The sequence below is a fragment of the Athene noctua genome, chromosome 30 (genome assembly GCF_965140245.1).
Source record: "Athene noctua chromosome 30, bAthNoc1.hap1.1, whole genome shotgun sequence".
Classification (NCBI taxonomy): Eukaryota; Metazoa; Chordata; class Aves; order Strigiformes; family Strigidae; genus Athene; species Athene noctua.
This window is the reverse complement of record NC_134066.1, coordinates 1,435,923-1,459,527: the sequence shown is the minus strand read 5'-3', so window position 1 is coordinate 1,459,527 and position 23,605 is coordinate 1,435,923. Positions and strand designations below refer to the sequence as shown.

The 23,605-nt window shown below is 60.1% G+C and overlaps 2 protein-coding genes across 7 annotated transcripts in view; one reads left to right on the top strand and one right to left on the bottom strand.

The window, feature by feature from the left end:
• LOC141972025 (cyclic AMP-dependent transcription factor ATF-7) overlaps positions 1-5,715 on the top strand; it is a 66,109-nt gene extending 60,394 nt beyond the window's left edge. Inside the window, exons 10-12 of one of the 2 annotated variants that reach the window (XM_074929759.1) lie at positions 77-274; positions 2,319-2,427; positions 5,387-5,715. In XM_074929759.1, the coding sequence (XP_074785860.1) occupies positions 77-274; positions 2,319-2,427; positions 5,387-5,604 (525 nt within the window). In that variant the 3' untranslated portion in view covers positions 5,605-5,715. Of the gene's footprint in view, positions 1-76; positions 275-2,318; positions 2,428-4,064 lie in introns of both variants that reach the window. The other variant, XM_074929760.1, reaches the window with a different exon arrangement.
• A 2,868-nt stretch (positions 5,716-8,583) lies between these two features.
• On the bottom strand, positions 8,584-23,586 carry TARBP2 (TARBP2 subunit of RISC loading complex). 5 transcript variants are annotated; one of them, XR_012635343.1, is made up of 10 exons: positions 23,471-23,586; positions 21,515-21,696; positions 20,005-20,110; positions 19,240-19,323; positions 19,022-19,094; positions 16,620-16,737; positions 16,401-16,528; positions 14,508-14,697; positions 13,481-13,759; positions 8,584-9,522 (listed from the first exon to the last, which is right to left on the bottom strand). XR_012635343.1 is itself a non-coding variant. In XM_074929761.1 (9 exons), the coding sequence occupies exons 1-9, from the start codon at positions 23,521-23,523 to the stop codon at positions 13,602-13,604; spliced, it is 1,092 nt and encodes a 363-aa protein (XP_074785862.1). In that variant the 5' UTR covers positions 23,524-23,586; the 3' UTR covers positions 13,247-13,601. The 5 variants fall into 5 exon arrangements, 2 of the variants coding, with proteins under 2 accessions (XP_074785862.1, XP_074785863.1); XR_012635344.1 differs by lacking the exon at positions 8,584-9,522 and adding an exon at positions 12,810-13,038; XR_012635345.1 differs by lacking the exon at positions 8,584-9,522 and adding an exon at positions 12,810-13,034.
• Positions 23,587-23,605: the final 19 nt, after the last annotated feature.

Here is a 23,605-nt window from a genome sequence, read left to right as displayed (position 1 = left end):
CCAACCTCGGTTACACCTGCCTGCTCCAGAGGTATTTTTCAGTCTCCTCTCTCTCTCTCCCGTGCCCCATGTCCAGGTTTCCCCCGCCCAGCCCACCCCCAGCACGGGCGGGCGACGGAGGCGCACGGTTGACGAAGACCCGGACGAGCGCCGGCAGCGATTCCTGGAGCGGAACCGGGCTGCGGCGTCGCGCTGCCGCCAGAAACGCAAACTCTGGGTGTCTTCCTTGGAGAAAAAAGCCGAGGAGCTCACGACCCAGAACATCCAGCTGAGCGTGAGTATGTAACCGTGGAGGCTGAGCGCAGCCCTTGGCCAGCCTTAGCGCCGTCGCTCCGGAGGGAGCATCCTCCCGTGCTGCAGAGACGACGTGTGCTCGCGTGCTGCCTCTCTGCCTAGATTTTACTCCTTCCTTCCCATCCCGATGCTCTGCCTCGAGCAGGCAGTGAGGGAAGGGCACTTCAGGGCTCTTCTTTCCCCCCTGTCCCACTCGAGGGGGCTCTGCCCATCAAAGGCAGATGACACCCAGTTGGGTGGGAGTGTTGATCTGCTCGAGGGTGGGGAGGCTCCGCAGAGAGACCTGGGCAGGCTGGAGCGCTGGGCTGAGCCCAACTGGGGGAGTTTCACTGAGGGCAAGTGCCGGGGGCTGCCCTTGGGCCACAGCAACCCCCAGCAGGGCTACAGGCCTGGGGAGGAGTGGCTGGAGAGCTGCCGGTCAGAGAGGGGCTGGGGGGTGAGAATGAGCCAGAGTGTGCCCAGGGGGCCAAGGAGGGCAATGGCACCCTGGCTTGTACCAGCCCTGGCGTGGCCACAGGGACAGGGGAGGGATCTGAGCCCTGGGCTCGGCACTGGGGAGGCCGCCCCTCGCTGAGGGGGTTCAGTTCTGGGCCCCTCACCCCAAAAAGGCCATTGAATGACTCGAGCGTGGCCAGAGAAGGGCAACGGAGCTGGGGCAGGGTCTGGAGCACAGGTCTGCTGGGGAGCGGCTGGGGGAACTGGGGGGGTTCAGTCTGGAGCAGAGGAGGCTGAGGGGAGACCTCCTGGCCCTCGGCAACTCCCTGCCAGGAGGGGGCAGAGAGGGGGGATGAGTCTCTGGAGCCAAGGCCCCAGCGCCAGGCCCCGAGGGAATGGCCTCAAGCTGCCCAGGGCAGGGTCAGGCTGGCTCTGAGGAAGGATTTCTGTGCAGAAGGGGCTGTTGGGCGTTGGAATGGGCTGCCCAGGGCAGGGGGGAGTCCCCGGGATCCCTGGGGGGGTTGAAGAGTCGGGCTGAGCCGGCGCTGAGGGATCTGGGGGAGTTGGGGGGGGTCAGGGGGAGGCTCATGGTTGGGCTGAAGGAACTTCAGGGGCTTTTCCAACCCGGATGATTTTGGGATTCTGTGATTCAAGGAGCGACACCAGCCTCAGGGGCAGAGCTCGGAGTGAGCAGGGAGGGTCTGCACCTGCAGCCCGCAGCCATACAGATTTTTTTCCTGGAGAACTGGGTCTCCCTGGCTCTGTGGCAGCACCCCAGCGTGCCTCCCAGCAGCACAACGCATCTGAAAACACAGATTTCACTTCCACTGCCGTGAGCCCCCTTGTTAATGCTCTCAGCACTGGCTGATGAGGTTTGAAGGGTCTGCAGAGACTGAACTCGTGTCCATTCTGGGCTTTTTTCTTTCACTGGTGGCCAGTGACTCATGCAGTGGATTTTTTCAATAGCACTGATCATGGTATTTTTAATCTCTTCCCAAGATAATTATAGAAACTATTTCCTCGGGCGATTTTGAAAGACAATTGACTGAGTTTCAGCTGTTTCTCCAAACATTTCAATAGTGGAATAATGTGTGCACAGAGTTTCCAGGGGACCAGACCTGCTTCGCCACAGCAGCTCACAGAGACGCCGAAAGCTCGGGGTGGGGTGGGGGGAGCTCTGATGCCCCCCCCCCCAAGCCTGGCATGGGCTGAGCTGGTTGTACACTCAGCTTCTCGCTCAGTTTAGTTTTCCAGCAGAGCCAACAGCCCTCCGGAGTGTCTGACTCAAGCAGTTGGCATTAGCAGGAGGGCTCAGGCAAATGTATGGCCAGGATTAGACGATTAACATAACGAGGGGGCTTTCCAGCCAGCGGTGGGGGCTGCTGGAGGGAAACTCTGCCGTCCACGTCTTGCGCATTAAATTCCCCAAACCCAGAAACTTTGTTTGGTGTTCTTAGGCCGGAGGCGTCTCAAATTAAAACAACAATTTGTAAGTTTGCAGGGCACATAAATTAACGTCCTGCCCTTGCTAGAGGCTGCTGTCGAGAGCGGGAGTGATGCAGACGTGCGTGTTTGTTTTTCAATCTCAGAATGAAGTTACGCTACTGAGGAACGAAGTTGCTCAACTTAAACAGCTCCTGCTGGCTCACAAGGACTGCCCCGTCACTGCACTACAGAAGAAAACACAGGGCTATCTCGGTGAGTGATGACTTCTGCTGGTCCTTACTGCCCTTAGCTCTAAGGAAATCAACCGAAAAGGTCTCTGCTCCGTCACCTTCCAGCTCCTGCACCTGGCAGGACAGGACAGACCTTGGTCCTGTGTCCTCTGCTGATGGGGCCTCCGCAGCCCCCGTCTTGAGGAGGATCCACCCAGGCTGGACCTGAGAATTGGCACTTTAACTTGGTTTTATAAGATCTAGGAGGCAGGCAGTGAGGGTGACCATGGCACGAGGGAGGGAGGGAGGGAGGGAGGGAGGGAGCACATCTCCCTCCGTGGGACGTTTGACAGATCCGTGTCTCCGCTCTCCCTGGGGTGCGGGCCAGCAGCTCTCCACCCGCTCCCAGGCAGCGTGCCAAGCACTTGATATTCTCTTTGAAGTTAAAAACTATTGCTGCTCTGAAAGCGAAGCCAGAGTCAGAAAAGGCCAGACTCTATAAATGACATCATGGGGCTCTATATCTCATTCTCTGCAATTCACATCAAATTGGCTCGGGTTTGGAAGTAAGAAGGCCTCTTTTTATCTTCTTTTTCTTTCCTTTCTTTCTTTTTTTTTTTTTTCCCCAACGCTGCCTGTTTCATTATAATCAACCCGGGAGCTAAACATTATGTCTGGATTCTTATGTCATCTCTGCAATAACAATTCCACGCTGTGGTATTTGTGCAGAGGCTTTGAGTGGATGCTGGAGTCCCCTAGCGTTGCCTGGATTAAGGGGACGAGAGGCAGGAGAGAAGAAAAGGAAGGGGGAGAAAAAAACAAGCAAAGGAAAGGGGAGAAAACAAAATAAAAGCGGGAGAAAACAAAACAAGAAAAGGAAGGGGGAGAAAAAAAATAAGGAAGGGAGAGAAGACAAAATAAAAGGAAGAGGGGGAAAACTAAGAAAAGGAAAGGAGAGAAAACAAAATAAGAAAAGGAAGAAGGAGAAAACAAAATAAGGAAGGAGGAGAAGACAAAATAAAAGGAAGAGGGGGAAGACAAAATAAGAAAAGGAAGGGGGAGAAAACAAAATAAAAGGAAGGGGGAGAAAACAAAAGCAGAGAGAGCAGGCACTGTCCTTCCCGATTGCCTCCCGACTCCCATCTCCTGGGTCCCTGAAACGCTTTTCTGGGCAGTGAGGCACAAATCTGTGCTGTTCAGGGCACAGCCAGTTTATTTTCACTCATTACAGTGACTCAGAGCTTGAGTAATGTGGTCGTGAAAATCCTCGCTGTCCCCCAGCCCTTGCAGACAGGTGTTTGCTCTGTGTATAATGCGGAGAGGCAACATGATTTTTCCTGTTAACTTCCGAAGTTTACAGTTCCTATTATTATTCCTCACAGTCTGTCTACTCCAATAATAGGAATTCATCACACATCTGAATAATAAAAATGAAATTCACACCTCCCTCCCCGTGCCCCCCCCCCCCTCCCTTCCTCGGCTGCCTTTTTTATTATTGAGATTTGTGACTAAGCAGGTCCTTAAACAAAACCGCCAGATTCCCTCGATGGAATTACAGCTGCCTCATGTACAGTTGGGTTGTTTTATTTGTAATACCTTGTAAATCTCCTTTTTGGGATGCCAAACTATTATATTGCTCTGCTCGACCTTCTCTCTCTCTCTCTCTCTCCCCCCGCCAAGTCGCTTCGCTGCGCTCGCCGCGTCTTTCATCGCCCTGGCAAAGGCCGAGCTGAGGTTTCACAAGGGAAGACAAAACCCAGTTGGGAAAGGGGCCACGATATTCAAGCACCTGGTAGAAAACTGAGCCCTAAAATACATTTGCTGGTGCCCAGGAAGGTTGTAAACCTCTGCACCTCTGCTCTGATTTTTTTTTTTTTTTTTTTGTCTTTCCCGGTGTCGTGGGGTTTTTTTCCTTCTTGATGGGGAAGAAGTATCCAAGCTCCCACCATTATTTTGCTCTTTTAAAGGAAGGTGACCGCATCTTCCCCGTAATTCATCTCGCCAAGTGCACAGGAGGGAATTTCCTCCTGACATCTGTAGATAATGAGTGTATACCCCTAAAGAGAGAGGTCTGATTGCTCTCGCCTTGGCATTTGATAGGTCACAAATTATCCTCTGTGTTCGAAGCTCTGCCTGTGGGCTCAGTGGGCTGTTTGTAGGAGAGAATCCAAAGTTTTGGAAACCAATCTGCGTCGCTCAGAAAAGAGCACGGAAGAAGGTCTCTGCCTTTTGTTTGCCTCCCATCCCCTTCCATCATCCGGCTTCGAGATAGTGAAAGAAATCAAGCGAGCAAACAGTTTGCATGGGTTCTAATTGATTTTAATGTTCTAGAGAACAATAAAGAGCAAACCTGGTAATTTATATAAAAAATGGCAAAAATAAAACCCTGCCTTTGCAGAAGGGTTTGTGCGTCGCACGCTTCCCTCTCTGCTCACCCAACAGATGGTGAGGACTCGGAAGGAACTATTCAGTCTCTGGGCTAAATGGCCTTGAACCAAGTACCACGCCAGGAAACAACACGTAGGAAAGTTCATTTCTTATAATGAGGAGACAGATTTATTACGCTAAAGGTTACTCTGGCTCTGCCATCCTCGGTGTGCAGCCTGTGCTTTACACCTTCCTGGCAGGAATTCCGTCAGCCTCGGTGCTCTTCCTCCGAGGGACGGGGCCAGCCGGACCCGGTGGGTCGTTACGTCCCAACTCTAATCAGTTTTATTTCCAATTCTCACTTGCTTTTGCCAAACAGCTGCTTGAGGGGGGGCCCAGCTCGGTGGGGGGAGATGGGATTCCTGTAGGGATCAGCCTCTCCGTTCCGGGCTGCTTTGGCTGGAGAGGTGAGTGTTAAATAAATCCCTAATTTCTGTGTGCTCCGAGGCAGAAGCGGTCTCCCGCCCCGTCGCCTCGCTGTTAACACCAGTAGCAACACGCGCGGCCTCTTTCTAACCTTATTTTCTCTTTTTTTTTTTTAAATTCCATCCCTTTCTCCTCCTCTGGTCAAGCAGAAAGCCCAAAGGAGAGCTCGGAGCCCACCGGCTCCCCTGCTCCCGTCATCCAGCACAGCTCCGTGACGGCCTCCCCCAACGGGCTCAGCGTCCGCTCGGCGGCCGAAGCGGTGGCCACCTCGGTGCTGACTCAGATGGCCACTCAAAGGACAGAACTGAGCCTGCCCGTGCCCTCACACGTCATCATGGCTCCACAGTCGCAGTCTGCTGGCAGATGATGTCGCACGGCGCAGACCACGTCACACAGCGCCTGGGCCGCGGAGCCGCCCCCCAACTCACAGCCGGAGAGACTGACCCGAACCAAGTCCCTGACGAGTGGGAGGCTGATAAGGATTTTTATTTCTTTTTTTTCTTTTTTTTTTTTTTTTTTTCCAAGTGAGTTAAGGGCAGCTACGGCGCTTCTCACCCAGCCTGTACAGACCCCGGCCCCCCCACCACCACCACCACCGCTGCCCCACCATGGCCCGGCCACGGATCGGGCTCTTTTCTCCATCTTGTGGTTGACAATCTGTCAGCTGGCAGAGTCACCCCAGCACGCAGAGTCTCACTTTGAAAAGCACCTTGAAAGGTTGGCTTTCAGGTATCAGTTACATTAACACTAAACCTCCATGCTTGGTGGATCCCCTTGGCGCTTTCACTCTTCCAAATCCCCCCCTTCTCCCTCCTCCTCCTCCGCTCTCAGCAAAGGAAAACATAGCTCTTGGGAGGCTCTGACATTTAGTCGTGCTGTCAATGTATTTTATTTTTAACAGCATGCTGCTTCCAGGCATCTGCTCCCCCCTCTGCTCTCGCTACCTGAAACATTGCACCTTCGCACACGAAGCCTCCTTGAGCTCCGAGGTTAAAGGGATCGAGCTTCGTCTCGTCACACACTTAACTCCCAGCGACAGATTTTTTTTGGATGCGATGGGAGTGTAATCGCTGTAAATGGGTTTGTGGGAGAGGGGGGGACGCGGGGCTGGGGGTAGGGGACACAAAACACACACACACACGTGTGTTCCTGGTGACTTGGGCCGTGCCGTGGTTACTGGAGAAAAGGGACCGACCGTGCCCACGGCGTCGGGGCTGCCTCCATCCTTCTCCCAGTAAATTGGTGCTGATCTGCCTCCGCTGGGACCGGCGCTGGGCGCCCTGGGAGGGCCACGAGAGGATGAGCTGCTGGCCCAGCAGGCAACAATAATGTGAGTCCCAGAATCCAGCATCTGCTCCCAACTCCTCTGTACACCTCCGCAAACAAACCCCTCCATTTCCAAGGATCATCTCCTTTACACGTAACCTCGACGACCTTAATACTGGTGGCCTTAAATCACGAATTAGTTGCCTGTGCCAAGGGGAGGGAGCACGAAGTAGTGTTTCTGTTTGCCTGGGCTTTTACCTCTTCTTCGTATCTTCCGCTCTCGGTGATGGAGCAGCCGTTGCTTCCCAGCCAGAGCAAACAGAGGATTCACAGAGCTTCCAGTTCCGTTAGGGCAGGTTAAAAACCCAGCCTGGATGTTGACAGACGTTTGGAATCGGGTCTGTTTGTTTGCCGGGCGGGCGGAGCACGCGCGTGCGTCTCTGTGCGATTCCTGCAGCCCCCCCCCGGGGCGGGCGCCTGGAGTCGATCGTTTGGAAACGGGAAGGGGCGTTGTGGGGGCTCTGAGCAGGAACCTCCTCAAGCCCTGTGGAGCTGCGTCGGGCCTCGCTCTTCCTCGCCTTCTCGGGAGGTCCCTCCTCACCTGAGCTCTCGCCCACCTCAGGTTGCACTCGCCACTTTTGAGCCAAGTTTGTTTTGTCAAAGTGATTTCGTTTGGCTTATCCAGACTTGGAAGGTTTCCAGGGACAGCAAAACCCAAAGCAAAGTCTAAGCAAGAAACCTGCTCCCGTGACGGATGGGGAAGTTCAGCAGTTTGTTGTTTGTTTGGTTTTTTTTTTTAAATGAATGGGATCTGTCTTCTCCCCCTCCCCTCTTTTTCAGGTTTTTCTCAGCCATCTCGCCCGCGGTGCCGCCCGGGTTTGGTTTGTCTCCCCACGGTGCTCTGGTTTCTCTCACTCATCTTGAGTCTTCTTGGGCGTGAGCAGGGTCACTTCTGGCCTCGGCAGTTTGCACTTCTGGTTCAGACCCTGCGTACCCCCCACCCCACCCCCAGGACCCGCCTTTTTTGTTTCTCTAAAGCTGTTTGGGCAGAGTCTCTCTGCAGGCAGGTGGTTTTTGGCTCTTGCTGTCCCGTTGCAGCGGGAGCAGCTCTTGGAAGAGGACACGGGGAGGGGGGGGGGTGTGGTTGGTCACATCTTAAAAGCCGCATGACCTGGACAAAAAGAGTTTTTATCCAGGTGAGGCGCAGCGGGGGGGGTCAGGGCCTTTCGGGGGGGGGCCAGGATCTAAGGCAGAGGGTTTGAGGAGCCACAAGATCCAGCCTGACTTTGCTTCCTCATGGAGCTGCTGGTGGATGGAGGTTGTGGAGCTGCGACGGGAAACGGCACCAAACCCTCCGCGTGCTCCAGAAAGGTGTAAAAACCGCCCGTCTTGCAGCCAAGAGATTTGCTCTGGTCTTCAAATCTGCGCCGTTTGCTTCAGGGTGGCTTTGAAATAAGTGTCTCTCGCTCTCTCTCCCTTTGTCTGGGAACAGCAGGAATGACAAAAATGTGTTGTAAACATATTTGCTTCATCCCCCCGGCAGCCGTTGGGTCCCTGTCCCCTGGCGCGGGGAGCGAGCAGCAGTAGCTCACCAGCTCCTCCTAGGCTCGCCCAGCGTTCAGCTCCGCTGAAAAACCCGGCTGTCGAGGAAAATGTTCGTTGAGAGAAGACAGAAAGGAGGAATCGAGCTCTGGGCACATCCCTGGTTGGCGTCAGGGGAGGGGTGTGTGGGGGTGAGGCAGAGGCGAGGAGCAGCCGGTGGCTTTGCTGGCGAAGGGTGACAGCGGAGAGATCCCCCAGATTGGGGACGGTTTGAAGGCAGGAGCTTCCCCGAGCCCTTCTTTTTACCCTTAGGGACTAAAAGCCACCCGATTCTGTGGGCCCGGAGAGCCGAGAGGGCCCAGCCTGCCGGCGACGTGCCCCCGGGAGCCTCGTGGCACCATCCCCGCAGCCGGGGACGAGGGGGACGATGCCGAGAGCGATTTTTCTCCCCATCCCTCGGTGCTCCCGGTGCTGCCCCTCTCCATCACCGCCTCCCCCCCCCCTCCTGCGAGTGCTTAGTGCCTTGAAAAACCTGCAAACCCGTGAAAACGCGGTTGTAAAAGCTCCAAACCTGGGCAGCCATAATCAGGGAACAAGTGTTTGATCGTACTTTTAACATTTTATTTTTTTTTAAATCGGGGTTGCAGCTTTCCCGCGGCCCCTCGGGGGGGTTTGACCCCGGTGCCTGCACCCGCTGCTGCCAGCGCAGGGCCCGAGCAGGTTTCAGGTCCCAGTTTTTCTTCCCCTGCTTGCAGGGAGGGAGCCGAGTCGTACGAAGGAGGAATCGTGTCCCCCCCCCCAGGGACTGGCTGAGCCCCCCATGAGTAAAGCGACTGAAAAACCCAACATGACCCTTAGCCAAGACCCCCCCCCACCAGCTTCAGGCAACGGGGGAATTCTCCGGTGCTGCCCCGGTGCCGTAAATGTCACTTGGGGGCACGCGGGTGAGCTTCACCCCTTGCTGGGCTCCCAAAGCCCACGTTAAGCCGGACTTAACCCTCAGGAGGAGCTGAACATCCCAGTGGGCGACGCTTTAGCAGCGGGTTTAGTTTTGAAGGGGCGACTCCGGGCTCTCCCCAGAGGAGGGGACGGAGAGAGCGTCTCCTCCAGCACCCCGGTGCCGAGGGGGAGGGAAAAGCCGGGCTCAGCGTGGGCTCCTCTCGCTGAGCCGAGCTGCCGGCGTCGCTCCCGTGGGCGCAAATCCCCGCCACGAGCTTCCAGCCTCTCCCCAGAGCCCAAGGGCTGCTGCTTTCTGCCCCATATTCCTCCTCGCTTCTCTCGGAGGGTGGTTTCTGCGCGGCAGCGGCTGTAGGGGACGTGCTTTGGGTTTGGTAAGGGGGGGGGGGGTGTCATTTTGGGTGGGAAAAGGGGTTTTCTGGCAGTTGGGTGATGCCCATGAGGACGGCCGAGGGTGAAAGTGGCTTTTTCTTCTCGCTCCCGTGCTGGTTCAATTCTGGCTTAGAGACTTGGCAGACAACTTTGGGCAGGCCAAAAAAAAAAAAAAAAAAAATAATTTTTTTTTAAAAATCTCAATTTCTGCTCTCGGATGATTTCTCCTGTGGCTTGCGGGGGGGTTTGGCAGCTGCTCAGCACCTCACCGGGCACCTGCACTTCCCTCTGCCAGCCCCGGGGGGGGGGTTTGGGGGGGGTGTGGGGTGTTCCCCTGAACCCCCATCTCTGCGGTCGCGGTGTTGGGGTCACCCAGCACCTCGTTGTTGGGGGACAGAGTGACCCTGGGGCTCCTGGAAAAGCCCCCCCCCCGGGTTGAAAGGTGCCGGGGCCAGTCAGGAATTGGGATTTTTATTCGCTGGAAAGTCAAATAGAAACAAACGGCTGAAAAAAACACGTCGTGGGGGGCGCTGATCCTCCCTCCTCTCCCTCTCAAATCCCTTGGGATTGGGGTGGGGGGGCTGTCAGTGCTGCCCCCCCCCCCCTTCCCTTTGCCAACTGGCGCCTTGGTTCTGAATTCCGATGGGAAATTGGTCAGTTTGGGACTTGTGGACCCGTTTCTGTTTGGTTTCCCCCCCCCAAGTTTCGTGCCCCCCCCCCCCCCCCGGGACTCTGGCAGCAGCGACACTTTTCTGCCCCAAAAGGAGCCCAGGAGGTGACAGAGGGACCCGATGGTCCCTGGGGACACGGGAGGAGGGTCCTGGGCGTTTGCCCCCCCCCCCCCGCACCATCACCCCCCCACCCCCCTTCAGCTGCTTGGTACAGCGAGCTTTGACGATCATTAATGGAAGAAGCCAAGAAAAAGGAAAAAAAAAAAAAAAAAAAGAAAGGAAAAAAAAAAAGAAAAAAAGCGTAACCACGAGGGTGTAGTATCTATAATAAATAAAAATAAAAATAAAAAATAAAAATAAATACATATCTATGAGTATATACAGACCTATATCGACATATAGCAACTTCCTGAGCGGATGCGCAGCTCCTTACGCAACGAAACGGTTTTCTAGCTGTAAAACACCCCCCCCCCCTTCCCACGGCCCCCCCCCCCACCCCCCCCGGGCCCTGAGGGACCCCCCCAAACCCCCCCCCCCCCCGTCATGGGCCTCTGTGAGCGGGTCCTCACAGCCCCCGCGGGGGCCCGGGGACACTGGGGGACACACACACACACGGACACACGTAGGGGGGGGACACACACATGTTGTCGTTGTCCAGTTCCCCCCCCCCGGCCCCCCCGCGTCGTACCAAACATGTAACGTGCCTTTTATTTATGCTGCAAATATAACATTAAAATATTACCCAGGAGCTGGTGGGTGCTGCTCTTTGCTTGGGGCGGGGGGGCGCGGGGGGGGACACACACACGCAACGCCGGTGTCGCCTGTCCCGGGGCCACCGTGCCTGGGGGGGGGGGACAGTGGGGGCTGTGACAACCCTCAGCCATCAGCGGGACACACACACACACACACACACACACACACGCGACGACACAACGGGTGAGCTGCTTGTTGTTTTGGGGGGGGGGGGGGTGTAGGGGTCTGCGAGACACCCGGGTGGAGGATTTGGGGTGATTTCAGGTGGTTTTGGGTGCGAGAACCCGAGCCGGGGGGGTCCCGGGGAGCGGCGGGGCCGCGGTCGCCCCGTCGGGGCTGCAGGAGCGCGACGGGGCCGCGGGGCGGCGGCAACGAGCCACGGGGGGGGGGGGACACGGGACTGGGGGGGGTCCCCGGGATTGAGGGGAGGGGTGTCTGGTTTCGGGGAGCCCCGGTTCGACGGGGGGGGGGGGGGGGGGGGGGGCGGGTGTCGCTCCCGGGGGCTCCGGTTGAGGGTCCCGGGGGGGGGGTGCGGAGCCGCCCCCGTCCGTCCGTCCCCGGTGGCGACTGTCGCGGTTGGTAAATGAGTTTCATTAGCGGCGGCGGCGGGGCCAGGATTGATCCCCGCCATCTCCCGTTCCCCCGGGACACCCCCCACACCCCCCCCAACGCCTCCCGGTGGCCCGGCCCGGCCCGGCCCGGTTATAAGAGGCGGCGGGTGGCGGGTGGCGGCGGCGGGGGCGATGGCGGGGCGGCGGCTGCCGCTGCTGCTGCTGCTGGCGGGGACCCTCCGCGCCGCCCGCTGCTGCCCCGGGGCCACCGACCCCGGTACCGGCCCCGGCCTGGCCCCGGTGAGCCCCGGCCCGCGCCGTCGGGGCTGGGGGGGGGGGAGGATGGAAACAAAGATCTTTTCGATTTTGGGGGGTCCCGGGGCTGCCGTGACACCCCCCCCGCCATCCCCTCCTCCTCCGTCTCCCCGTTTCACAGGTCGTTGCCGCCCCCCCGGGGCCGCCCCCCCCCGCCGCCGCCGCCGCCCTGAGCGCGCTGCTCCGCTCCCTGCAGCGCCCCGCCCGCAGCCCCGGGGCCCCCCGCAGGCGCAGAGGTGAGCGGGACCGGGGGGGGGGGGGGGGGGGGCACCCAGGTGTTTGGGGACCCCCGGGGTGGGGAAGGAGCCGGGTGGTTTGGGGGCACCCGGAGGGGGTGAGTGGGGGCGGCCTGGCCGGTGCTGGGGGGCCCGTTTGTGTCCGTCTGTGCGTAACGTCCCGTGTCTGTCCCCAAACGCCTCGTGGGTGTCACCAAATGTCCCGTGTCTGTCCCCAAACATCCTGTGTCTGTCCCCAAATGTCCCATGTCTGTCTGTCCCCCAATGTCCCACATTTGTCCCCAAATGTCCCGTGTCTGTCCCCAAATATCCCATGTCTGTCCCCAAACATCCTGTGTCTGTCCCCAAATGTTCCGTGTCTGTCCCCAAACATCCTGTGTCTATCCCCAAATGTCCCGTGTCTGTCCCTAAACGTCCAATGTCTGTCCCCAAACATCCTGTGTCTGTCCCCAAATGTCCCATGTCTGTCCCCAAACATCCCAAGTCTATCCCCAAATGTCCGGTGTCTGTCTGTCCCCCAATGTCCCACATTTGTCCCCAAATGTCCCATGTCTGTCCCCAAACATCCTGTGTCTGTCCCCAAATGTCCAGTGTCTGTCTGTCCCCCAATGTCCCACATTTGTCTCCAAATGTCCCTTGTCTGTCTGTCCCCCAACGTCCCATGTCTGTCCCCAAACATCCTGTGTCTGTCCCCCAATGTCCCACGTTTGTCCCCAAACGTCCTGTGTCTGTCCCCAAACATCCCAGGTCTGTCTGTCCCCATCCGTGTCCCTCCGTCCGTCCCACCCGTCCCTCCCCAGCACTGACTCCGTCCCCGTCCGTCCGTCCGTCCCCGTCCGTCTGTCCGTCCCCCTCCATCCCTCTGGCTCCCCCCCGCTCTGCCCCCATCCCTCCCGGTGCCTCCCCGTCCGTCCGTCCGTCCGTCCGTCCGTCCCGGGGGTACCAGCAGTTGCGTGTCCCCGCGGCAGGTTCGGGCGGGGGCTGCAGGGGGGGGCCCCGGCCCGGCTCAGCCCCCGCAGTTGGGACCCTCCGGCCGCCCCGTTCTGGACCATGGCGACGCCGCAGCGTTTCGGCCGCCGCCGCTGAGGCTCCGTCCGTCCGTCCGTCCGTCCGTGAGTCCAGCCCTGGAGCCGTCTGGCTGCAAAACCGTCCCTGAGTCCGTCCGTGAGTCCAGCCCCGAGTCCGTCCGTGGGTCCGTCCGTCCCCCAATAAACTGGCGCCGCTGCCCCCCCCCCTTAACGCTCGCTCTGCTTTTGCCCCTGGGGGTGGGGTGAAGGGGTGGGGGGGCTCCTGTGCCCTTTCTGCCCCCCCCCAACACCCCCCCAAAAAGACACCGACGCGGGGAGTTTACAAACCCACCCCCCAGCTTTATTCCCGGGGGGGGCTGGTTGGCACCTGGGGACCCTCCTCACCCCCTGGCAGTGGTTTGGGGGGGGGGGTGTGTAGGTCAGAGGGTGCCCCCAGGGCCTTGAGGTCTGTCCGGGCTCCCCTCTTGGGGTGCAGGGTGGGGGGGGCCCGTGTCTGTCCGTCTGTCCATGGGCGCAGCAGTGGGGGGGGGGGGGGGGTCTGGGGGTACCCACCGGAGAAACTCCGCGTGTCGGTCGGCGAATCCAAGTCTGTGTGTCCACGGGGAGCGTCCGTGGGTCCATCCGGGGTGTCGTGGGTGGATTGGGCGGGGAAGGGGGGCGCCGTGGGGGGGTGTTATTTGCCCCCCGCCATGATGCGGAGGTACTGGAGGGCGTTGCGGGCGGCCTGGGAGCGGGCGCCGTCGCGGGAGGGGGCTGCGCCGTGACAGACCGTGGCTGGTTGCGTCGAGAGTTCCACCAAGCACTGGTGCAGCCCGCTGAGGCTCAGCGCATCTGTGGGGGGGGGGACACGTGCACCCATACACCCCCGTCACCCCAAAACACGCCCCCACGTCACCCCAAAATACACCACCCCCACCCCCCAACACCCCCGAGCTGGGGTTGGGGTGCTCAGAGAGAAAGAGGAGGAAGATGAGGAGGAGGAGCTGAGGCTCAGTGCATCTCGGGGGGGGGGGGGGGTGTGTGGAATGGGACACATGCACCCACACCCCCCCCCGTCACCCAAAAACACCCCCCACGTCACCCCAAAACCCACCACCCACCCCCAACACCCCTGAGCTGGGGTTCGGGTGCTCAGAGAGAAAGAGGAGGAGGAGGAGGAGGAAGAGGAAAAAGAGGAGGAGGAGGAAGGAGAAGAGGAAGAAGAGGAGGAGCTGAGGCTCAGCGCATCTGGGGGACTCCCCCCCCCCCCATCACCCCAAAACACCCCCCATGTCACCCCAAAACACCCCCCCAACACCCGCAAGCTGGGGTTGGGGTGCTCAGAGAGAAAGAGGAGAAGGAGGATGAGGAAGAAGAGGAAGAGGAGGAAGAGGAAGAAAAGGAGGAGCTGAGGCTCAGCGCATCTGGAGGGGACACACACCCCCCCATACAACCCCCCGTCACCCCAAAAGACCCCCCACATCACCCCAAAACACACCACCACCCCCCCCCAACACCCCCAAGCTGGAGTTGGGGTGCTCAGAGAGAAAGAGGAGGAGGAGGAGGAGGAGGAAGAGGAGGGGAGGGGGGGGCTGCTCACCGATGTCGAGGTAGCTGATGGCGAAGCTCTGCTCCTCGGAGAGCTCCTGGAGGAGGGCGCAGGCCCCCGCACCCATGGGTGCCAGCGGGTGACTCCGCAGCTGCACGATCTTCTCGCCCGCCGAGTTGCGCAGCGAGTCCCAGGTGCAGCCGGGCGCTCGCCCTCGGAGCCCCTCCAGCCTGGGGCCTGCCTGCGGGGGGGCGAGGGGGGGACACACAGGGTGCTTGGGGACAGTCCTCACCCCCCCCCGTGGGGATTGCGGGGTGCAGGGAGCACCCACAGTCCCCATACACCCAAGGGACATGGAGGTGGGGGGGCACAGGGACCCTCCAGACACCCCGTGTGGCGCTTGGGGACTGTGGGGGACAATGAAATGAGGGGGGGGGGGAGGCTTGGGGACACCAGGACACACCCCCCACCCCCCCCGCCCCTGTGCAGGGGCACCCTGGAGGTGCAGGGCTACAGGGACCCTGCGTGGGGACACTGCCAGGACCCCCACACATGGGGACATCCCCCCCATGGGACAAGGGGGCTCAGGGACTGCAGGACCCCCCCCCTGATTCAGGGACCCTCCATGGGGAGCACATTCACCCACCCAGGGACCCCAAATCCAGAGGGTCCCCACCCAGGTCACCCTTGGGTGTCCCCCTGCCCTGCTGCCCCCCAACTTTAATCATTGCGGGTCCAGGAAACAGGGGTACAGAGGCGCCCGTGTCCCCCATTAACCCCTCGGGGTGGCCATGTCACCCCTGTTAACCCCTTGGGGTGACCTTGGGGTGCCTGTGTCCCCCATTAACCCCTGGGGTGGTCTCGGGGTGCCCATGTCCCCTGTTAACCCCTTGGGGTGCTTGTGTCCCCTGTTAATCTCACGAGGTGACCTTGGGGGTGCCCGTGTCCCCCCCATTAGCCCCTTGGGGTAACCTTGGGGGTGCCTGTGTCCCCCGTTAACCCCCTGAGGTGGTCTCAGGGTGCCCGTGTCCCCTGTTAACTCCTCAGGGTGTCCCCCACCGACCCTCAGGGTGTCCATGTTCTTCCCATTAACCCCTTGGGGTGTCAGTGTCCCCCACTAACCAGGGAAGACTCAGGGTGACATTGGGGGGACCCCTTTAAACCCTCAGGGTGACTTTGGGGTGCCTGTGTCCCCTGTTAACACCTTGGGGGAGACCTTGAGGGTGCCCCATTAACCGCCTGGGGTGACCTTGAGGTGCTTGTGTCCCCAATTAACCCCCTGGGGTGGCCTCAGGGTGCCCATGTCCCCTGTTAAATCCTCGGGGTGACCTTGGGGTGCCTGTGTCCCCCCCATTAACCTCTCAGAGTGGCCTCGGGGTGCCCTTGTCCCCCATTAACCCCTTGGGGTGACCTTGGGGTGCCCATGTCCCCCCCATTAACCTCTCAGAGTGACCTCGGGGTGCCCGTGTCCCCCATTAACCCCTTGGGGTGACCTTGGGGTGCCCGTGTCCCCCCCCATTAACCTCTCAGAGTGGCCTCGGGGTGCCCGTGTCCCCCATTAACCCCTTGGGGTGACCTTGGGGTGCCCGTGTCCCCCCCCATTAACCTCTCAGAGTGGCCTCGGGGTGCCCGTGTCCCCCATTAACCCCTTGGGGTGACCTTGGGGTGCCCGTGTCCCCCCCCATTAACCTCTCAGAGTGGCCTCGGGGTGCCCGTGTCCCCCATTAACCCCTTGGGGTGACCTTGAGGTGCCCGTGTCCCCCCCTGTTAACCTCTCAGAGTGGCCTCAGTGTACCCATGTCCCCCATTAACCCCCTGGGGTGCCCTCATCCCCCCCATTAAACTCTCCGAGTGGCCTCGGAGTGCCTGTGTCCCCCGTTAACCCCTTGGGGTGACCTCGGGGTGCCCATGTCCCCCCCCAGTTAACCCCTCACTGGCCAGTACCATGGAGAACTGGTCCTCCTCCACCTCGGCCTCGCTGCCCTCCCGTGGCTCCATGGGGACGTTGTGGATCCGCACCAGCATCTTGGCGGCCGCGTTGCGCTTCGCCAACTTCTTGGAGGTGCCGCTGCCTGCAGGGGGGGGACAAGAGACACCGAGGGGAGCCTGGCACCCTGTCCTGTCCCCCCCCACAACACACCCGGGGGTGTCCCGGCCCCGTACCGATCTCCACGAAGCGCTCCACGCGGCAGGTCATGGTGAACTCCTTGCGATGCGCCGGCCCCGACTCCTGCGTCACCGTGTACTCGGGCAGGCGCCAGCCCTTCTGCACCACCAGCTCCTGGGGGGGGGGACACACACACAAATGTGGGGGTCTGGGGAGGGCAGGGCCACTGACCTGCCCTGAAATGGGGTGAGCTGCGCCCCAGAAAGGAGCTGCCGTCCCCAGAACGGGCACTGCCAGGCCCCAAACGGGCAGGGTCAGCTTCAAAATGGCTCTGCTTCCCCCAAAATGGGAAAAACTATCCCCAAAATGAGGATAACTGTCCCCAAAATGGGTCCACCATCTCCAAAATGGGGATAACTGTCCCCAAAACAGGGATAACCATCCCCAAAATAGGGATAACCATCCCCAAAATGGGGATAAACAACCCCAAAATGGGGATAAACAACCCCAAAAAGGGGATAAACAACCCCAAAATGGGGATAAACAACCCCAAAATGGGGATAAACAACCCCAAAATGGGGATAACTGTCCCTAAAACAGGCATAACCGTCCCCAAAACACAGATAACTGTCCCCAAAACAGGGATAACTGTCCCCAAAATGGGGATAACCGTCCCCAAAATTGGGCTAACCATCCCTGAAATGGATCCACCATCCCCTAAACAGAGATAATTGTCCCCAGAATGGAATTATTGTCCCCAAAACAGGGATAACCATCCCTGAAATGGGGTAACTGTCCCCAAAACAGGGATAATGTCCCTGAAATAGGGACAAACATCCCCGAAATGGGTCCACTGTCCCCTAAATGGGGATAACTGTCCCCAAAACAGGGGTAACTGTCCCTGAAACGGATCCACCAGTCCCAAAACAGGGATAACTCTCCCCAAAACGGGGATAATCGTCCCCAAAATGGGGATAACTGTCCCCAAAACAGGGATAACTGTCCCCAGAACAGGGATAACATCCCTGAAACGGATCCACCAGTCCCAAAACCGGGATAACTGTCCCCAAAACAGGGATAATGTCCCTGAAATGGGGACAACCATGCCCGAAATGGGTCCACTGTCCCCAAAACGGGGATAATTGTCCCCAAAATGGGGATAATGGTCCCCAAAACAGGGATAATGTCCCTGAAATGGGGACAACCATCCCCGAAATGGGTCCACTGTCCCCTAAATGGGGATAACTGTCCCCAAAACAGGGGTAACTGTCCCTGAAACGGATCCACCAGTCCCAAAACAGGGATAACTCTCCCCAAAACAGGGATAATGTCCCCAGAAAGGAATATTTGTCCCCAAAACAGGGATAACTGTCCCCAAAACAGGGATAACCATCCCTGAAATGGAATAACTGTCCCCAAAACAGGGATAATGTCCCCAGAATGGAATATTTGTCCCAAAACAGGGATAACTGTCCCCAAAACAGGGATAATGTCCCTGAAATGGGGACAACCATCTTTGAAATGGGTCCACTGTCCCCCAAAACAGGGATAATCCTCCTCAAAATGGGGATAACTGTCCCCAAAACAGGGATAATATCCCTGAAATGGGTCCAACTGTCCCCAAAATGGGGATAATGTCCCTGAAATGGGGACAACCATACCCGAAATGGGTCCATTGTCCCCCAAAACGGGGATAATCGTCCCCAAAATGGGGTTAACTGTCCCCAAAACAGGGATAATGTCCCTGAAATGGGTCCAAGTGTCCCCAAAATGGGGATAATTGTCCCCAAAATGGGGATAACTGTCCCCAAAACAGGGATAACCATCCCTGAAATGGGTCCAACTGTCCCCAAAACGGGGATAATGTCCCTGAAATGGGGACAACGATCCCTGAAATGGGTCCATTGTCCCCCAAAACGGGGATAATCATCCCCAAAATGGGGTTAACTGTCCCCAAAACAGGGATAATGTCCCTGAAATGGGGACAAATATCCCCGAAATGGGTCCATTGTCCCCCAAAACGGGGATAATCGTCCCCAAAATGGGGTTAACTGTCCCCAAAATGGGGATAATGTCCCTGAAATGGGGACAACGATCCCCGAAATGGGTCCATTGTCCCCCAAAACAGGGATAATCGTCCCCAAAATGGGGTTAACTGTCCCCAAGACAGGGATAATGTCCCTGAAATGGGTCCAACTGTCCCCAAAATGGGGATAATTGTCCCCAAAATGGGTCCAACAGCCCCCCTGAGCTGGGGAGAGGCAGCCCCCAAAGGTGTGTGTGTGTCGTCCCCCCCCCCAAATGGCCAAGATCACCCCCAAAAGGGCGCCCCCCCCCGGCCCCCCGATAAAGATGGCCGTCCCCAAAACAGACTCATCACCCCCAAAATGGCGACGGCCACCACGCTGGGGGACACACACACGTGTCCCCATTTGTCCCAGCCCGCGGTGTCACCCACCTGCAGAGCCCCCACGGGGTTACACTCCGACTGGGGGGGGGACACGGGCGTCTTCATCTCCAGGGGGGTGCCCCTGTTGTGGGGGCAGATGGTGTGAGGAGGGGGGGGGCAGCTCTGAGGTCCCCCCCAAAGCCACCACCCCCAGGCTGGGGAGGGAAGGGGGTGTAACGGGGTGTAACGGGGGTTTTTTTGGGGGGGGGACCCGGCACCCCGGTTACCTGGGGGAGGGTGGGGGCACGGCGGGTGTTGGGGGGGCGGCTGCGGGGCCCAACTCAACCGGGGGCTCTGGGGGGAAAGGAGAGCTTGGGGATAAAAAGGTGAGACGTTAACACCCGAGCTGCCCCCCCCCCACCAAATCTCCCTCCTTGGCACCCCCCTCGAGCACCTTCAGGTGCCCCAAATCCTGTCAGGCACCCCCAAATCCCTTGGGACCCCCTAAACCACCCCCCCACCCCCCCCAGACCTTCCCAACTCCTCCAGGCACCCCCAATTCTCTTGGCACCTAAGACACCCCTAACACGGCCCCCCCCAGCCACTGTGCACCCCCAGACCCACCCTGGGCACCCCCAGACCTGCCTGAGTACCCTCAGCCCCCCCTCCCAGGTACCCCCAAACCCAACTGAGCTCCCCAAACTCCCCCCCCCCCCCTCAAATCCCCTGGCATCCTCAATCACACAGTGTACCCCCAAACTCCCCTGGATGTCCTCAACCCCCTGCAGACCCCCCACCCCCCCAAACCCCCAGACCTGGGTGCTCAGCACCCCTAGAATACTCCCAACCCCCTGGGTACCCCCAAACCACCTGGGCACCCCCCGACTCAGCACCCCAAACTCCCCCCAGCACCTCCTGGATGCACTCAACGCCCTCCCCTACGCACCCAGCACCCCCAAAGTGCCCCCAGCAACCCCCAACCTCATCCTGCACTGCACCCTGACCCCCACCCTGACCCCCCCCAGCACCCCGGGGACCCCGTCCCCCCTCACCTGGGCTCCTCGGGGGTGGTGGGCTCCAGCATGTCCCCCCCTTTGAGCAGCTTCAGGGCCACCTCCGCTGCTTTGTGCTTCGCCGCCTTCTTGCTGGGCCCCTGCCCTGGGGGAGACACCGGCTGAGCGAGAAGGGGGGACACCTGGGGCCCCCCCAAACCCCTTGCAGAGCACAGGCTGAGGGTCCCTCTGCCATAACCCCGCTTTTTGGGGTGCCAGGGGATCCCCAGGCATCAGAATCCTGGGCGATCCCCTACCAGGACCCACTTTTTCAGGGTCCCAAAAGCTCCCTGAGTGTCTCAGGCATTGGGGTCCCCAGTGACCCCCCCACCAGGCCCTGCTTTATCTCAGGGGATCCCCCACCCCAACCTGGTTTTTGGGGTGTCAGGAGACCCCTCCGTGTCCCAAGCTTTGCGGTCCCAGGCAAATCTCTCACCAGAATCCACTTTTTTGGGGTTCCAAGGGATCACTGAGTGCCCCAAGCATCAAGAGTCCCAGATGATCCCTCACCAGGACCTGCTTTTTTGGGGTCCCTGGGGACCCCCAACCACCTCAGGCATTGGGATCCCAGGTGAGCCCCCACCACAGCCCATTTTTTGGGGTCTCGGGGGATCCCTGAGTGTCCCAGACATTGATGTCCTGGACAATCCCCCACAGCACAACTTGCTTTTTGGGGTTCCAGGGGATCCCTGAGCACCCCAGAAACTGTGGTCTCAAGTGACCCCCCACCAAGACCTAATTTTGGGGGGGTCCCAGGAGACCCCTGTGTGCTCCAAGCATCAGGCTCCTGGGTCATCCCCAACTAGGATCCACTTTTTGGGGTCTCAGGAGACCCCTGTGTGTCCCAGGCCTTGGGGTCCCAGGCAAATACCCTCCCCACACCCACTTTTTGGGGTCCCAAAGTGTCCCTGAATGTCCCAAACATTGGGGTCCCAGGCAATTCCCCCCCACTCCAGCCCCAGGGACCCACTTTTTTGGCTTCCCATGGGATCCCTAAGTGCCCCAAGCATCAGGCTCCTGGGTGATCCCCAACTAGGACCCACTTTTGGGGGTCTCAGGAGACCCGCTGTGTGTCCCATTCAATTCCCCCTTCCCAGGACCCACTTTTTTGGGGATCCCTGACTGTCCCAAAAATTGGGGTCCCAGACAATTTACACCCACACACACCTCCCAGGACCCACTTTTTTGGCTTCCCAAGGGATCCCTGAGTGTCCCAAGCATCAGGCTTCTGGGTGATCGACACCCCCCCCCCCCCTTTCTTTTCCAGGCGCTGTATTTTTGGGGTCCCAGTGGATCCCCATCCCGCAACCCACTTTTAGGGATCCCCCCCAGCCTGGGGACAATCCCCATGTCCTCACTGTCCCCTCCCACAGCTCAGAAAAGTGAGATTCACCCCCAGGTCACCCTCTTCAGGTTGTCCCCTCGTTTCACCCCACCCCGGCGCGCAGGGCGCGCCGGGGTGGGGTGAAACGAGGGGACAACCTGGAAAAGGAAGGTGACAGGGACCCACCGGTGCAGCTGATGTCCCCAACGGTGACACGAAAGGTGAAGTTGGGCTGGTGGGCTTGTCCCTCGGCCTTCAGGAGGTCGTAGCCGGGGGTCTTGCCTATGCGAGTGCCATATTCCTGCAGCAGGCTGATGGGCGTCTTCCCGGGGTTGGCGGCCAGCATCTGCTCCAGGCTGGGGACAGGGCTGTCACCAGCCCACGTAGGGGTCAGAGGGGACTGGCAGGGGGATGGATTTAGGGGGAGGAAAGTGGGGTGTGGGGACAGGCATGGGGACAGGGGTGGCACTGCCACACAGACTGGGGATGGGGCGGCGCTGTCACACAGGATGGGGACAGGGGTGGCATTGCCACAAGGCATGAGGATGCAGGGACAGGAGTGGCACTGCCACACAGACTGGGGATGGGGCGGCGCTGTCACACAGGATGGGGACAGGGGTGGCATTGCCACAAGGCATGAGGATGCAGGGACAGGAGTGGCACTGCCACACAGACTGGGGATGGGGCGGCGCTGTCACACAGGATGGGGACAGGGGTGGCATTGCCACAAGGCATGAGGATGCAGGGACAGGAGTGGCACTGCCACACAGACTGGGGATGGGGCGGCGCTGTCACACAGGATGGGGACAGGGGTGGCATTGCCACAAGGCATGAGGATGCAGGGACAGGAGTGGCACTGCCACACAGACTGGGGATGGGGCGGCACTGTCACACAGGATGGGGACAGGGGTGGCACTGCATGTGGAGTGGGGACATAGGGACAGGTGTGGCATTGCCAGACAGCATTAGGACACAGGAACAGGGGTGGCACCACCATATAGTGTAGGGACATGGGGACAGGGGTGGCACTGTCACACCGACTGCGGATGGGATGGCACTGCCACACAGCGTGGGGACAGGGGTGGCACTGCCACACAGACTGAGGACAGGGGTGGCATTGCCATGTAGCATGGGGACACAGGGAGAGGGGTGGCACCACTACATAGTGTGGGGACATGGGGACAGGGGTGGCATTACCACACAGCATGGGGACACAGGGACAGGGGTGGCACTGCCATGTAACATGGGGGCGTGGGGACAGGGGTGGCATTGTCACACGGTATTAGGATAAGAGGACAGGGGTGGCACTATCACATGGCATGGGGACAGGGCTGTCGCCAGCCGGCGCAGGGCTCAGAGGGGACCCAGCGAGGGGGGAAAGTGGGGTGGTGGGACAGGATGGCATCGAAATGAGCGGGGGGGACACGTGGGGACAGGGGTGGCACTGCCGTGTAGCACGGGGACATGGGGACAGGGACGGAGCCCTCGCGCAGCGTGGGGACAGGGCTGGCACTGCCACATGCCTTGGGGACACGGGGACAGGGACGGAGCCCCCGTGCAGCGTGGGGACAGGGCTGGCACTGCCACATGCCTTGGGGACATGGACACAGGGACGGAGCCCCCGTGCAGCGTGGGGACAGGGCTGGCACTGCCACATGCCATGGGGACATGGGGACAGGGACGGAGCCCCCGTGCAGCGTGGGGACAGGGCTGGCACTGCCACATGCCTTGGGGACATGGACACAGGGACGGAGCCCCCGTGCAGCGTGGGGACAGGGCTGGCACTGCCACATGCCATGGGGACATGGGGACAGGGACGGAGCCCCCGTGCAGCGTGGGGACAGGGCTGGCACTGCCACATGCCCTGGGGACACGGGGACAGGGGTGGGGACAGGGACGGAGCCCCCGCGCGGCGCGGAGACACGGGGACAGGCCTGTGCCCCCCCCTCAGCGCGAAGCCCCGTCACACAGGCCCGGGAGCGGGGGGCAGCCCCGGGGGCCGCGGCGTAGGCCTCGACCTCCCCGTCCGCGTCTGCCGGGGGATCCCCCGGTTGGGGCGGGGGATGGGGTACCCGGGGGGGGGGGGGGGGTGTATCCCCGGGGTGGGGGGGTGCATCCCGGGGCCGGGGGGGGGTCCGGTACCTGGGGAAGCCGCCGCTCCGCCTGGCCCCGCCGCCCGCCCCCTCCTCGCTCATCCCCGCCGCGCTCCGTCCCGCCGCCGCGCCGGCCGCGCCGCCAGGGGGCGCCCGCCGCGCCGCGCCGCGGGGGACGCTGGGA